Source organism: Scardinius erythrophthalmus, assembly GCF_964197995.2.
Source record: "Scardinius erythrophthalmus genome assembly, chromosome: 10".
NCBI classification, from domain to species: domain Eukaryota; kingdom Metazoa; phylum Chordata; class Actinopteri; order Cypriniformes; family Leuciscidae; genus Scardinius; species Scardinius erythrophthalmus.
In genome coordinates this window covers 23,602,307-23,619,144 of record NC_138230.1, presented here as the reverse complement: position 1 = coordinate 23,619,144, position 16,838 = coordinate 23,602,307, and the positions used below count along the sequence as shown (strand labels likewise).

General features: G+C 42.4%; 1 protein-coding gene across 2 annotated transcripts; it reads left to right on the top strand.

The window, feature by feature from the left end:
* The first annotated feature begins 6,562 nt into the window (after positions 1-6,562).
* Positions 6,563-15,264, top strand: LOC308697292 (zona pellucida sperm-binding protein 4). Of its 2 annotated transcripts, XM_081376474.1 has the most exons (12): positions 6,619-7,429; positions 7,516-7,634; positions 7,851-7,890; positions 8,238-8,454; positions 8,581-8,703; positions 9,371-9,543; positions 10,005-10,102; positions 13,035-13,189; positions 13,298-13,475; positions 13,957-14,095; positions 14,178-14,252; positions 15,152-15,264. In XM_081376474.1, exons 2-12 carry the CDS (start codon positions 7,582-7,584, stop codon positions 15,158-15,160), a joined length of 1,260 nt encoding a protein of 419 aa, XP_081232600.1. In that variant the 5' UTR covers positions 6,619-7,429; positions 7,516-7,581; the 3' UTR covers positions 15,161-15,264. The 2 variants fall into 2 exon arrangements, with proteins under 2 accessions (XP_081232599.1, XP_081232600.1); XM_081376473.1 differs by lacking the exon at positions 7,851-7,890 and having other exon boundaries at positions 6,563-7,429.
* The last annotated feature ends 1,574 nt before the right edge of the window (positions 15,265-16,838 follow it).

Genomic DNA, 16,838 nt, shown 5'->3' with positions numbered 1-16,838 from the left:
TAAATGCACTCAATAACGTCCACAATGGTTTCGGACACCCAAATGGCTGTTCCCTCAAATAGTGCCATATTTCAAGTTTTTGGGCTTTTAGTATGAATATGTTAGCTTTACTTTTATCTAGACTATAAGCTAGTGTGCACCAAAACAATGACAAAATTCATATTTAGAAGACCAAACCCAACGTTGAAAATGAAAATCAGTTTCAAGTACAGTAAAATCAAGTAAAGTACAGATACTCAAAAAGTGTACTTAAGTACAGTACTCAAGTAAATTTACTTTGTTACTGTCAACCTCTGGATGTTTTACACAACAAGGATATATTCTCATTGGGTTGTTGGGTTTTCATGTTTAATGGGAACTTTAGACATAATGATTTTTATACTGTACAAACTGTTATCCCCTAACTCTAATGTAACAGTTATGGGTAGGTCATCTACGGACATCTAATGTTACGAACATATTATCATGGTAGCCTACAGTTCAGCCTATTATTGATTTTTATTTCCACTTATCCAAAGAGATATTTGAACTATTTGCACTGTATTTATCAATGGGAAATACATCATGCTAAAATAATCTGTCATATAGGCCTACTGTGGCTCACATTATTGGGTCGCTTGCAAGTCGCAGCAGCACGAATTACGTGACCAGCAACATATTTCTGCTTCAAATATTGTGCGTAGTTAACAGTGAGTGGTGGTTTCAGACATTATTTTATTAAAGTGCATTTGTCAGTGCCGCACTCGTACTGACTCGTATTCTGCCTGACAGAAAGAAAAGCTCGTAGCTTACTGAAGGCGGAGCGTTTTGACCAATCAGATGAAACGGGCGTTTCAGCGCCGCCCACATGTGCAAATGAAATATCGAACCGTATCGAACCCATAAACCGATTTGTAAACCACAAACGAAAAATGAAACATCGAGCCAAAATCTCATTTTTCGTTCTTTAAACTAAACTAAAAAACGAATAAACGAGCTGGTTTTCATTTCTCGTTATTCCATCCACTTGGCTGAAAACGTACTCGGTTACTAACGTAACCTCGGTTCTCTCTAGAGAGGGAACGAGTACTTGCGTAATATCTTACGCTAGGGGAAAACCGTTTTTCCTCAAGATACTGAAGCCAAAAAATTATCCTTAATTTTGCAATAATGTAAAACGCATTGCAGCAGCATGAAGACATGGGCGAGACAGCTCGCGCGCCCATTGGCTGCTCTGCGGCAACTGCACCAGCCTATCGAGAGAGGCCCCTCATGACGTCAGAACCAATGAGGGCGCTTCGCGCCCAATACGTCATGTCCCGCCAAAAGAGGGTGGGGCTCAGCTATAAATATAGCCTCGAAGGGCTGGTTTGACCAGTTTTTTATCGCCGAAGCGAACCGGAGCGTGATGCATGCACGGCAAGATACGCAAGTACTCGTTCCCTCTCTAGAGAGAACCGAGGTTACGTTAGTAACCGAGTACGTTCTCTTACGAGAGTTTCTCTCGTACTTGCGTAATATCTTACGCTTAGGGGAACACAGTGTAAAACGCCGTGCGTGCTTGAGATACAACACTAAAGTCCCAAGGGCAGGTGCCCGGGGCTCATACAGTGCCTAATCACACGGGACTCACAGAGAATCCGGGAAGAGGGGCTAGAATAGCATCATTCCTGTAATATAGAGCTCTAATAAGAGCAGATTATATCAAGTGTTCCACACAGCCAGGGCGAACTCGGCCTGGACTGATAAACATGGGGGACTTACACACTGCCCACAGAAGTATACAGACGATCAGTGATCGACGCTCTAGTAATTTCAGCATCCTGGGCCGATAGCATCGGGCAGGCCATACTGAAAATTTAGACCGATAGCAACTTAGCTTGTAAAGCGGGAACCTCGAGGTTATAAAACCTTATAAATGTAGACGTGGAGGCCCAGCCTGCCGCCATACAGATATCTTGCAAGGCAATCCCACTAGACCAAGCCCACGACGAAGCCATGCCTCTCGTGGAGTGCGCTTTGACACCTAACGGGCATTGCAGGCCCTTAGATGTATAAGCTAGCGCTATAGCATCAACTATCCATCTGGATAAACTCTGTTTTGATGCGGCTAGTTCCTTAGAACGTCCGCTGAACAAAACAAAGAGCTGCTCCGTCTGTCTGAAAACGGATGAGCAGGACACATAGGCTCTTAACGCCCTGACCAGGCAAAGGAAGCCTGCGTCCCCTTCCTCTTCGGACACGGGCAGGGCCGACAGGGAGATCACCTGTGCCCTAAACGGTGTATTGAGGGATTTAGGAACATATCCGTGCTTTGGTTTGAGTATGACTCTCGAGTCATTAGGTCCAAACTCCATACACGTTGCGCTCACTGAGAGCGCTTGCAAGTCCCCTATGCGCTTCACTGAAGCGAGAGCCAGAAGAAACACTGTTTTGAGAGACAAGTGTTTTAGGTCTATTGATTGTATTGGCTCGAACGGGGCACCTTTCATGTCATCCAGAACCGTGGAAAGGTCCCAAACGGGAACCGAGGGAGGTCTGGGAGGATTCAGCCTTTTAGCTCCTCTAAGGAAGCGAATGACCAGAACGTTCCTTCCTAATGACTGGCCAATCGCTGGTTCAGCGAACGCTGCTATGGCCGCCACATAAACTTTGAGCGTGGATGGGGCTCTGCCCTTATCCAGAAGCTCTTGTAAAAAGGAAAGAACCTCCGACACCCCACAGTGTGAGGGTGAAGTGCCACGCGCTGTATACCAGCTAGTGAACACAGACCATTTTGAGGAATAGAGCCGTCTCATAGATGGAGCTCTAGCCTGCGTGATCGTGTTTAACACTCCCGCTGGGAGGTTAACTGGTACCCGTTGATGGCCCACACGTGTAGGGACCAAAGCTCCGAGCAAGGATGCCAGATCGAGCCGTTTGCCTGCGAGAGGAGATCCCTCCTCACCGGTATCGGCCACGGGGCGGTACTCGTCAGCTGCATCAGGACTGGAAACCAGGCTTGGTTCGTCCATAATGGGGCGACGAGTAGCACCGAGCATCCGCTTTCCCTGATTCGCTCTAACACCTGGGGCAGAAGCGTGACAGGGGGAAACGCATAGAGCGGGCAGCGGGGCCAGACGCGGAGAGAAATTCCTGCTCTTGGAGAGAAATTCCTGACAGTGAGCGTTCTCTTGAGACGCAAATAGGTCTATTTTCGCTATGCCAAATGTCCTCCACAGCAGTTTGACTGTCTGCGGGTGTAAAGACCATTCTCCTGCCGGAAGATTGTTCCTGGACAGTCTGTCTGGTCTCACATTCAGGTGGCCGGGCACTTGCGCTGCTCTGAGCGAGCGCAGATTGTGCTGAGCCCAGACCAGGAGGCGTTCCGTCAGCCTGTGAAGGGCTCTGGATCTGATACCTCCTTGGTGATTTATATAAGCCACCACTGACATGTTGTCCGAACGGACCAGGACGTGGTGTCCTTTTATATGGGGACAAAAACGCCTCAGCGCGTTGTCGACTGCCATCATTTCCAGACAGTTTATGTGTAGAAGCTTCTCCCGTTCTGACCACAGGCCGAAGAACGGTCTGCCTTCTAGCAGCGCTCCCCATCTCGAGGTTGAGGCATCCGTAGACACCACCTTCCCACTCGAGGAAGTCCCCAGGCTTACACCTGACCGGTACCAATCGGTCACTGTCCAAGGTTTCAGAGCTGCAATGCATTTCTGATCGACCTTGAGGCGCAAGAGACCGGATGTCCACGCTCTGCGCGGAACGTGTGGTTTTAACCAGTACTGCAGCGGGCGCAAGCGAAGCAGTCCCAGCTGAAGCACTGAAGATGCTGAAGCCATGAGACCCAGCATTTTCTGAAAACTTTTGAGCGGGACTAAAGTGCCGTGGCGAAAAGTTTCTGTCATGCGCCGAATACTCAGCCTGCGCTGCGGTGACAGTTGCGCTGTCATAGACAGCGAGTCCAGTTCTGTACCCAGAAAGGATATTTTCTGACTGGGAGACAGCGAACTCTTCGCCCAATTGACTCTGAGACCCAAATTCTCGAGGTGGTCGAGTAATATGGTCCTGTGTTCTATGAGCTCTGACTGTGATCGAGCTAGAACCAGCCAATCGTCCAAATAATTCAGCACTCGTATGCCTCGGAGTTTGAGGGGTACGAGCGCTGCATCCATGCACATCGTGAATGCACGAGGTGCCAGGGATAGGCCAAACGGCAGGACTGTGTACTGATATGCCTGGCCCTCGAAGGCGAATCTCAAAAATCACCTGTGACGTGACGCTATTTGTATTTGAAAATAAGCGTCTTTCAGATCTATCGACATGAACCAGTCCCCTTGGCAAATTTGCGAGAGGATTTTCCTGGTCGTGAGCATTCTGAACCGTCTTTTCAGAAGTGCTTTGTTTAGCCGTCTTAGATCTAGAATGGGTCTGAGACCCCCGTCTTTTTTGGGTACCAGAAAAATCTGCTGTACATGCCCCCTTCGCTCTGAGCCTGTGATAAGGGTTCTATAGCCCCTTTGCTCAGTAACTTCGCTATTTCGGCTCGAAGTAGGTGTGCTACTTCCTCTTTCACCGTAGTTTCGATTCGCGCCGCTTGGCATTGCGGGGGCGTCGACCGAACTGTAGCGAATAGCCTCTTTCTATAGTGTTCGGCACCCACTTTGATACCCTGGGAAGCTCTGCCCACGCTTTCGCGTGAGTGGCTAAGGGTAGAATGATATCTGGGCTCTGGTCGCGAGTGGCGAGCGGAGAGCACCGGTGTGCTGTAACATGAGCGCCACGCTTGCAGCGTGTGAGACTGGGGGTGCGCTGATCAGAGCGGGCAGCCTGCCCGCGCTCAGTTCTCCTACAGCGGTGTGCTGAGAGAGAGCGAGCGGGGCGAACCCCGTGGGGTTTATTATGTCTGTGAGCGAATGAGGGCGCGGGACATCGGGCCCATGCAAAACGCTGAGAACACCGTCTGTTTGTGCAGACTGTATGTGCGTTGGTTTCGTTTTTACAGAAACCGTGAGACATGTAGTGTGTAGTGTTTGCGGGCACTGGGACGTAAGCACAATCACTACATTTGGTGCACAATCGACATGAGTCGATTTTATTTGTGCGGGCCGTGTGTGGCGGGCCGTGTTTGTGTGTAGGAATGGGCACTGGGCAGTGGGCATTTTTACTACACTCCTAACACCATTGGCCGTGGCCGGAATACCAGAAAATACACTCTTTATGGGATTTATCTGGGTCGTCGTAAAAACGGCGTTTGTGTGCAGGCAAGCGGGCTGTGTTGCCGACTTGTTTACTGCAGAATACGCTGGAACAGTCGCAATTACTGGAACTGAGCGAGCGAGAAGTTTTGGTGGGAGTCCGGCCGCAGCGGCTAGGAATCCTTTGTGTTGCCATAGAAACAGTGTTTGGGTGCAGGCGAGCGGGTAGTATAATGCGCTTGTTGGCTGCAAAATACACATCTGCAGTCGCCTTTAAGGGAACTGACAGAACGAAAGCATTGATGGCATAATTTATGTTCTAGTAGACCTGGGATTCGAACACGGGTCTCTCGTGCGAAAGCCTTAGATTCTGCCACTGAGCCACAGGGGGAGAATACACATGCTTTCAGTTAGCACGACCATATAAGACAGCGTCAACATGCTTGAATGGGTGCAGGCGAGCGGGTTGTACAACGCGCTCGTTGGCTGCAAAATACACATCTGCAGTCGCCTTTTAAGGGAACTGACAGAGCGAAGCACTGACGGCATAATTTTATGTGTCGGCAGACCCGGGATTCGAACACGGTTCTATCGTGCGAAAGCCTAAGATTCTGCCACTGAGCCACAGAGGGAGAATACACATGCTTTCAGTTAGCACGACCATATAACACAGCGTCAACATGCTTGAATGGGTGCAGGCGAGCGGGTTGTACAACGCGCTCGTTGGTTGCAAAATACACATCTGCAGTCGCCTTTTAAGGGAACTGACAGAGCGAAGCATTGACGGCATATTATGAATGGGGCGCAACTAGGGCGGGGCAGCTTTTCTTATAACGTAAAGAAAAAACTAACTCCGTGACCGTACGCTTCCGGTCTCCTTTGTGAACGGCGCAGTTTGCGCGGCTCGAACAGAGGGAGAGAGAAAGCTAGCCCCGTGATCGTCCGCTCCTGACATCCCCTGTGAACGGCGCAGTTTGCGCGGCTCGAACAGAGGGAGAACAGATATCATCCCCCACAGACGCGGCTTCTTGGTCTTCTTGGTCTCTTGTCGTCCAGCAGCTTCAGATGTGGCGCTAATCCCGCTCAGTGCTTCTATCAGACGGCGCGGCTTCTTCCTCTCGGGATCCAGCGATGCGTGAGATTCGCTGAAGGGATAAAAACCTGGTCAAACCAGCCCTTCGAGGCTATATTTATAGCTGAGCCCCACCCTCTTTTGGCGGGACATGACGTATTGGGCGCGAAGCGCCCTCATTGGTTCTGACGTCATGAGGGGCCTCTCTCGATAGGCTGGTGCAGTTGCCGCAGAGCAGCCAATGGGCGCGCGAGCTGTCTCGCCCATGTCTGCATGCTGCTGCAATGCGTTTTACATTATTGCAAAATTAAGGATAATTTTTTGGCTTCAGTATCTCGAGGAAAAGAGGTTTTCCCCTCTCGTAAGAGAACGCCCGTTTCCACTGATTGGTCAACCAAACATCAAACCGTGCCGTTTCCTCAGTTTCGCGCAGCAGAGAGAACAGAATGTCATTCGCTACAGTTGTACTGATTCTTAAAGCGTTTATTGCTGCATTTCATCTCTTTCTCATCAAACAACCAGACTAATGAATGACTCGACGACACAAACCTTACCGGGGCAGAGCCTAGAAAGCTTTCTTCTGTGAAATATATCATATTATTTTTCGCTTCTTCACCCACAACTACATATTTGACAATCGTATGTTTTATTTAGCTGACTATCAAAATATCTGTGTCGGAAAGCTGCGCGATGGCACTGCGTTCCGAGTTTTCAGACACATTAAAATAATGAATTCCAATTAGGTCAAATCGTTTTTTCAACAAAGGCCTTTTGTTGAGAAAAGCGTCACGTGACCTAATTCATATTCAGCTAATTATAGGAACTGGTGGAGACAGGTGTTTTGAATGAAGTAACACTTTAATTATTCGAATTTTGCAGCATTGCTCTTTATTCTCCATCCCATCTTTTGCTGCGTTTTAGGCACACATGGCTTGGCAGGGAGTGAAAACAATAATTTTGTTTTTGTGCTACACTGATTTGTGTCTATCACAGATTTCAAAGCCGATCTCTTCTTTAGATATTTTTTCAGGCGTAGATTATGATTATTCTGATGGTGAAGCTAATAAATCAGAAGTGCTGGCTAAACACAGTAAACATAAAATGAAATCGGAGTTGGCAGTTTACTGTAATAATAATACTATGAAAGTGATTTTGCCCTCTGGTTCTCTCAGTCAGGTCAAAATCTTGGGTAAGTATTTAGTAGCCTATAGCAATTGTTTATTTTCATACATGTCATTTTAATTGGCTTTGCATTTTTTGCATAAATATTTTCAGGTTTTGCAGTGATTAAATCTGTGCTTGAGGCCCCAGTGGCCTGTGGATACTCTCTGACACAAGGCCATGGACGTAATATTTTGGTTGTTGACTACACTGGCTGTCATGTCACCTTGGAGGTATTTAAGTTATGGAAACATTTCTGCTCTTGAAGTTCACATCAAGTCAGCTATTATAGTAGACATTTATTCACTCCTACGTTGTTCCAAACCTGCATGCTTTTCTCTCTTCAGTGAAACAAGATATTTTGTTGTTGGTGTGTTTAATTGTTTATTTTACATAGTGAATGTCAATGTAGTTTGAACCCTATTGACTGCCAAAATTGTGTTCCACAGAAGAAAGATTAACATTATTGGCAGACGCTTTTTATCTAAAGTGAGTTACAAATGATTGGTTTGGTAAAAAGCTCACAAAAGATATGCATAGAGGTGTGAAACAACATGACAGATGAACAATCTATTTAACTTTGTACACATTCATGGTCCTGTTGTAAATGGTTCACTGTCAGTGCATGTTATTCTAAAGAAAAAAAGTAATAGCAAAATGCAATGTCCTGATGCACCTGTGAAACAAATGGTCTTTTTCTTTTGATGTCCAAGCACTCTTATTTTTCACCTCTCCTCAATCCAAGCACCTCTCAACTACTTTCCTACCTAAAATATTAGTTGCAAATGCAGTTTCATGTTGCACCCAGCTTTCTCTCATGATTGTTCTGTCTTTAGGACGGCTATTATACCCTGAGGGTCCTCTATCCAAATGAAGCTGGAAAGTTGGATGTCGCTACATTGTCTTGTGATGCAAAACAAAGTCTCACTGCTTCCCTAAAACGGCTCAATGTGCAGTCAGATCAGACGTGTGCGAAACTACCGCCTGCACAACCTTCTCAATCATCTCCCCAATCCCCACCAAACCTGCTGCCGCTAAACGGCAAACCAGTTGGTGAATGTGAAACTCACTGTTGAACATTTATAACTTTGCATTGCTACATTCCAGCTTTAACTTCTTTGATTTTGAAGTCCTGCTTCTTTCCTCAAATTAACTGCACTTTTCTTGTTTTCATTTAAGGCTGCAGCATCTCTGCCGATCAGAGAGTGTCGTGTAGCACTTCAGGTATAACGCAAGAGGAGTGCCTGACCAAAGGATGCTGTTTTGATGCAATGACCTCAGTCTGCTACTATCCCATGGATGGTATGTTCTTTCTTATATACTTCACAGCTAAAACTGTAATGCGAGAAACTAGTGTACAGTATATTAAGGCAAGTCAGTTTTACAAGTAACAGGTGGTGTTTGGCATTACAAACCCATACATTTGACATGTTCCAAGGAGTCAGGGTTTTCTGCTTTGCTTTCAAATTTGGCCTATTTATTTTCCTTTTACCTGAATTTGATATGTTTATGTTCTGATTAACAGATCTGGTAGTTCAGTAATTGCATTAAATTACTGCTATACCGCCATTTACTAAAGCATAGAATTCTCTAGAAACGTCTCTTAAACTCATGATTTTGAGAAGGATTTGCTGGATTATAGATGAACCAATCTTATTGTAGAAAAATTATGTAATGAATCATGTCACCTTTGCCATGATCCTATTCTATAAAAACAGTTGTATTTTTACTGGTGGGATTCTTTTTTCCAAGGAAAGAGTGTGTGGAATGCCCTTATGGACATGTGGTTTGAGTGTTTTATGCAAATATCTAACCTTGTGCGTGTGGTTGCTCATTTAGAATACTTCAAATTTATTAGCATTGGAACAAGGCTACGGATAGTCCATGTGCATACGCACTTGTTGTGAATAAAAAAAATAGTTTCGACATTTGACAAATTTGGACATTTGTCTCGACTTTGTTTTCCCAGAATGCACTGCTGATAAGAATTTTGTGTTTGCTGTTCACAATGATTTCACAAACTTCCCTGTGAACCCCATGAGCTTGATTGTTGCTGGGAAGACTGGTTGCAAACCTGTTATCTCCAACAAAGACTTGGCCATCTTCAAATTTTCTGTCACTGAGTGTGGAACACGTTCTTATGTAAGTATTTTGCCTTAGAAGCATCATCTTTGGGGGCGTGACTCACTCACCCGGACTGTCCTGCCCCCTCAGTCAAAAGGAATGTGAAAATAAATTAATAATGACATTGATTATTTAAACTGAATATATATATATATAATATGGCTAAATGTTCAAATATATTGGCTTAGGCAATTTTCCTTTGTTTTATTATAGTAATATTTTTCAATGCTCTGACATCTGTATTTTCGCAGTAGCTTTTGGTTTCATAGTTTTGGTAGCAACAGGTTTATTTCTATTTTTTTACAGTCTATGGTTTATTTACGTGAATGAGACACATGTTTTTTCTATCTGGGGATGCGTTACGTTACGTCACGTTACGCCCCCTTTGTTACTTCAGACCCCCTTGCTGGCTCTGCCTTGTACATTGATTTAACTGGTTGATGAAAGAAATGAGAACAACTGCTGTCATTTTACATCAGGTTATAGGCGAGACGACAATTTACCTGGCTGAGGTACAGGCCCTCATCAGAGTTCGCAACCTGAAGTATGGTGTGATCTCCAGGGATAACCCTATCAGGTTTTTGAAAATAAATTCTTTGAAAATGTGTTTTTTTTTGTTGTTGTTGTTGTTTTTTTAAATGTACATTCCAGGGGCCTATACCATAAAGCTGGTTTAGGTGGATAGCCAGGTATGTTTCAGTTTAGTCTGATCCAACCTTGAGTTTTAGGCAGCATGAAAGTGACTTATAGCAGTGTTCATTGCCATAGTAACTTGTGCTCTGTGGCTAGCCTGCTCTGAGGCAGGTTATGTTATGAAATGTTATGAAATTAAAATAAACAATGCTTTAACGCAAGAAGAATCAAAGGTAGCTAGTGCTTTTAACAGTTTTTTTAAAGATTCTGTTAATGATTTGGTTGTTGTATTTGGTAACAGAACAAGGGAAATTAGATATGTAGATTCAACTAAACCAGTGTTTCACTTAAGTGAGGTCTCGGAGCAAGAAGTCCTTAAAATTTTACAAGGACTTAAAATTTCAAAGTCACAGGATGGTTATGGTTTAGATTCGTGTATGATTAGAAGGAATGCTGCTACCCTCTGTCGCCCTACTACTCAGCTAATCAATCGATCCATCAGAGAAGCGGTCTTCCCCGATTGTCTAAAAAAGGCAGTGGTTACTCCTTTATATAAGGGAGGAGATAAAGCTGAGCTGGCCAACTATAGACCAGTGAGTATCCTACCTGTAATATCGAAGGTAGTCGAAAAGCAGTGGCCATGCAACTGATGGATCATTTGAATTATGGAGAGCACCCCCTGAATCCACTTCAGTTCGGTTTCAGAAAACACCATTCGACTGAAACGGCACTGTGTTATTTTGTTGAACAACTCAAAGTCATGTTGGATAAAGGGGGGGTGGTGGGTGCCATATTTTTAGATCTGAAAAGAGCATTCGACATGGTAAACCATAACATCCTGTTATCTAAATTGTCCGCTCACAATATTTCTGACGAGACATTACAATGGTTTAAATCATATTTAGAGAATAGGAAGCACTGCACAAGAATTAAGAGTACTATGTCTTCTTATTTGGATTGCTCAGTTGGGGTGCCACAAGGCTCCATTTTGGGCCCTCTCTTGTTCAGTGTTTATATAAATGATCTTCCAGCTATTTGTCCTGAAGTTCACGTACAAATGTACGCCGATGACGCTGTGATATACGTCCATGCAAAATCAAGTCACGAAGCAGCAACTGTGCTCCAGGGAGCGATGGAAAAAATTTCAGATTGGATGGTGCAATCATGCTTGACACTAAATTATAGCAAAACTCTCTGCACATTTTTTTCAAAAAGGAATACTTCTCACTCTGCGCCGGAAATTATTGTAAAAAGAACAAGGATTCACGAAGCAGAGTCTGTGAAGTATTTAGGCATAGTGTTGGACAGGACACTGTCATTCAAAAAGCATGTTTCAAAATTGATAAAAACTGTCAAATTTAATTTATCGCAGTTTAGATATATTCGCCCGCAAATGAGCACAGATGCAGCCAAGCTTTACATGCATGCGATGATATTGTCACATTTTACATATTGCATTACGAGTTGGTCTCTATCAACCAACTCTTCGTTACAGCCGCTCCAATGCTTGTACAAACAGGCACTCAAAATTTTAGATAAAAAACCTGTTTCATACCACTACTGTAATATTGTGAAGAAATATAAATTGTTAACTTTTGAAAACTTCATTTTGTTTTCGAATGTCAGTTTAGTGTATAAAATTTTTCATGATTTGGCACCACAGTCACTGAGAATGTTTGTGAAATCGTTTGAAGAGGTAGGACTTAGAACAACGCGAGCCTCCTCCAGAGGAGACTGTTATGTCAACTTTAGGTCCTCTACCTTTGGACAGAATTGCTTCTCTGTGAAAGCTGCAGGGATGTGGAACTCGTTGCCTTTAACTATGCGAGAGATTAGCACCTTGCATCAGTTTAAACTTAACCTGAAGAAGTGGTTGAAAGACGGTCAGATTTGTGATCATTAGCACAAAATTGGTTATTTATGGTATTGTTAAAAATGTAAGAAGGTCAATTTAAAAGGGAACTGTAAATAGTTGTAAATACTGCATGTATTGCAATTGCATGGTTGTTGAGATGATCCTTTTGTATGTGTTTTATCTGTATTTTGTATTGTGAATGGACTCATTAGTGGGAATGCGCATTGTCCACTGTATTAACCTGCTGTCACTTTGCCTCTGTCCAGGGACTACAGATGAAAATTAGCTTGTAGCTATTTCTGGTCTGTGCAACACATTTGTTGTGCAATGTCCCTATCAAATAAACAAACAAATAAATAAATAAATAAATGTTCTGGGTAAGAAATCAAGCAAAGTGACACCTGATGAAATGAGATCTGTATACCTTATCAAGTGCATAAACTAACTTAACTTTCACTTGCACTGATATAGCAAGCTATTTTCTTCTTGCTGTGTAAATGTATTTTATAATCTTCAATCTCTTAATCTTTGAATCTTGCTGATTCTCTTGAAGTGAATCACAGTTTTTCGTGTTTCAAGGCATGTGATTGGTGTAACACTTTCATGTGTAAGTGCGCCATGAACTCAGGATCAAAGCCTGAGTTGACAGAGAAAGTTGATGAATGGCTTATGATTAATCCTGTAACACAAACCAATTCAGTTTCAAGTTGACAAACTGTTTTTTTTCAACCACCATCATGGTATAGGCCCCTGGTATTTTAGTGCATGGTTTCAACTTTCAAACCTTTGTAATCTTTCATCACAGTAGTAACTTACTAAAACAACAATCCTCCTTTTCAGCTGATTTTACCTTGATCACAATGGGTGGTCCTGCCTTTTTTCTTGTTTGAGACGTTTCACACGTATGCCACAATAGTGAAGAAAACACTTTCGCTACTTCTGTTTCATGTTAGCTTTAATTAAATGGCTATGTAAAGATAGTTTGTCTCATTTTCTTCCTCCTTTATTTTGTGCTCCTTAGACTGATGGTTGAATGCCGCTACCAGAAGGATTCAGCTGATCCTTTGCTTTCCAGGCCTGTGCTTGCCAGTGCAGGGTACATGGTTAGGAGTCCCAGTCTTCCTCCATACCTGCTCTCTGAAGGACTGTTTGGAGTTCAGCTTTTGATTTCTGAGGGTGAAGCTCTATAGCTGTCAAGCTGGTTGCTCTAGTTGATCAGAATAGTGATTTTAGAATATTTTATATTTTCATATTTTCTTTTCATTTTCTCCTTTATCCTTGCAGACGAGACTTTCACCAAGTTTTATCCACAGTGTCATCAGCCTCTACATGTTCTTTTGGGGAAGCCTGTATATCTGGAATTGCGTCTGAGATCTCCAAAACCTACAGCTACTCTTCTAGTTCACTACTGTGTGGCCTATCCACGCTCTGCTAAGAGTGCCCTGGTTCTGCTTTTTGAGGGGTAAGAACCTACATTTTAAATTCAAAACAAAGATGCTAACATTGATGCAGCATTGCATTGAGTTGAGGATGCAGATTTGATTTTGAAATTGATTTTTAAAATGTCATTTATGCAATGTTTTTTTTTTTTTTTTTTTTTATCTGATGAACATGAGATTGTTTGTGAGAGCCCAGTTTGAAAGCTAAAAAATAAAATGTAAAATTTTGAAAGTTATGTGTCTGTCAGTAGATGCATAATTGTTCAAAATGACACCTTTAGAAATTTCTATTTTTAGATTGTTAACTTCAATAACTTCCGTAATTCCTGTGAACTTGCTTGAATTTCAGTTCAGTAAACTTCTTTTGAAATGATAGGCTGCTAAGAACTTGATAAGCATACTTAGAAGTTTTGCTTATCTCAGATATCTTTTTTTTATTTTATTTTTTTATTATTATTCATGATTGATTGCTTGGATAATGAATTTCTTTTCTCTTTTTTTCAGATGCCCCAATCCTCTTGACTCGGGCAATACCTCCATACTTTATGTGAAACATCTGCCTCAGAATCAGTACCAGCGTCGCTTTGAGATTAAAGCCTTTCAGTTCATGGATTTGTCCACCAACAAATATCTCAATGAGGAGGTAACTACTAAACAAAAACACATGATCAGAATCATGATTTGGTAAGGCAACCTGATGGTTCCTGTTTCCTCCCTGCAAACAGATTTACTTCATGTGTTCTACTGAAGTGTGCATGCCCTCTGGGTCGCCCTGTGCAGAGACCTGTTTTGATGGAAAGGTGTGTTGTGCAAAATTTGCATACATTAAAGGCAAGCTCACACTACAGGACTGCAAAACTACCTGAATTGCTGTGGTGATCACCGTAAACAAGGGTTTCTTGTCATCTGTAGCAGAGCGCAACTGAGTTGCACAAACTGAAAGAGCTTTAGTCAAGAGGCAGTCTTGACCAACATTGAAAAAATCGTTAACACTTTACAATAAGGTTCATTAATGTATTAATTAACTTGAACTAACAATGAGCAATACATTTGTTACAGTATTTATGAATCTTTGATAATGTTAGTTAATAATAATCCAGCTGTTCATTCACAGTGCATTAACTAATGTTAACAAATACAACCTTTGATTTTAATAGTGTTTAGAGTTTAATAATGTTTAATAACCTTTGACACAATGTGATTTTTGAATGTAAATGTTGAAATTAATATAAACTAGATTAATAAATGCTGTATAAGTATTTTTTTATTCTTAGTTCATGTAAACTAAGGTAGTTAACTAATGAACCTCATTGTAAAGTGTTTCCAAAAAATGTTTCCTCACATAAATTAATGCATGAAATTTGAGACTTGGAACTAATCCAGCCAATCACATTGCAGATGGTATAAACATCCATGTTGCATCATACAAATTAAAAGCTCATGTGGCCTGTTGGCTCTTATCATAGCGTCTGTGACTGCTCGAGACTGGCTCAGATCATGTCACTGTTAATAATTAACAAGTGCTGATTTGGCAAGGATCCGGGGGTTTTGTCACAGACCTTGCAAATCTGTCTGTGACGGCAAAATCCAGCCAAAAGTCATGTATTGAAAGCTTGCCTTAAGTCACTCAAATGTTCCTGATGGATTACAACGACTTATTTCTTTTGTCTGCAATCTGATATTGTTCATTTTGTTGTAGTCTCAATGAATAAGGCCCAGGTGAGCCACTGGCAGTTGGAGTGTGTTTGTGCTGTCTAACTTGGAATAAAAATTGTATCTCTATCTGTGCAAGATGCAAGATTTTTAGCAAGTACCTAAGACTAAAGCATCTAACTGTCCAGGGATGTAAACTCATCAGCAGTGAAACGGGTAACAAAGATGTGAACTTGTAGGCCGGGAGCCAGGTCCACTCCTCAGGATGTTTTTTGCTACCTTTTTTCACTATTTCCTATTATCTTTTACCTTGGGCCATCACAAGTTGATAACGACCACCCACAACTCGGCCCCGTTTGGTCTCCGGGGCCAAAACACCCTTTTTGAGAACTTTTGGCGGAATGATGTAATTGTAAATATTAAGGTACTGCAGCTACATAAATGGTCATATAACCCTAAAATTTTGCATGGTGTATTCTGACACATAGGGGAAACTAGCAGAAAAAGATTATGGGGATTGCTGCCTTTTTGCTGTCAAATATCCCTCAACATACCCCAAAAGACAAAAAAATGTCTGTCTGCCTGACAAATTGTCATCAAAAGTGATCATTTTCAAGCATTTTATTATATATCACTGCCTCAAATGTACATGAAAAACTTCCCAAGTTTATAAGCTTCAATTTAAGTACAAGACGACCTTTCTACCTAGAGGATTACAGCTGGTATAACCAAAGTTCTCAACTGTACCTCAAATCGGAGAAAACAGAACTTTCAAGCATCACCATTCCATATGGGTTCCATAAGTCCACAAAGTCCTTGCAACACAAGGAATAAAGATGACTCTAGTGTGCAGTCTGTTATCAAAAAGCCAACCTTCAATAGAGTAAACGTTAGTAACCTTCTGTACAGGTAAACATTCCTTACAGCCAAATGGCGAAACTAAAATACAGCTCAAACATAAAATAGAAAACATTTCTTTGGATCTTAGATCTTTTTGCTGCTTATCCATGCTGTACTTCAACGACTGGTCATGTTAGTGTAACACAATGGTGCTATTCTTTATTAGCATTACCTAGTTCCCTTCAACAGGTATCTTAAAGGATTCAAAGTAAAGGAGAAAGAGACTGGTATACAAAATAATCCCAATTTATTATCACAAATGGTATGGTTAAAATGGTGAAGGTTGGCAAATAATACCATCCAGAGGCACACAAATGGCCAACAGCAAGTCCTCACTATCCCACAGAAACACAGTGTATCAGACACCTCAATCTCAGTTAGCACAGCACCCCCAATAGGAAAACTCTGTACACAGCAAGCTCAAAATTACAGAATAGTACATGTGAAACCACACCAAATCTACGCTAGATACTAGCTTTGGACAAGTGCTGCGCAATGTTATAATACGGTTTGGCAGACCATTCAAAAGAAACAACCACCCCTTCGGAAAAGAAAAGAAAGAAAAACAAACAAAACAAAATGTACAATAAACCTTGGAGGTACAGTATAATTCTTAAAATTACAATAGGGGAAAAAGCGGCAGTTACACCCAGAAGCACTGAGTTTCTTGCACTAAGGATGCCCGCTCTTAATTGCATTAACTACTGGTGTCCTGCTCGGCTACTAGGCTTCCCGTTTGAGACCAAGGAGGCGTTCCGGTTTATGGCTACAAACAGCAATACTTCGCCAGTGTGAATGAAAAGCTCTCGTTGCTCCAGCTCACAGCGTCCCTG

What these genes read in the sequence shown, in the direction of transcription:
- LOC308697292 (XM_081376473.1), top strand. Translation starts at nt 7,168, where the DNA reads ATGGCTTGGCAGGGAGTGAAAACAATAATTTTGTTTTTGTGCTACACT. An exon ending in CAGTCAGGTCAAAATCTTGG is followed by an intron (nt 7,430 to 7,515) that starts GTAAGTATTTAG and finishes AAATATTTTCAG; the next exon opens with GTTTTGCAGTGATTAAATCT. An exon ending in ACAAATATCTCAATGAGGAG is followed by an intron (nt 14,096 to 14,177) that starts GTAACTACTAAA and finishes CCCTGCAAACAG; the next exon opens with ATTTACTTCATGTGTTCTAC.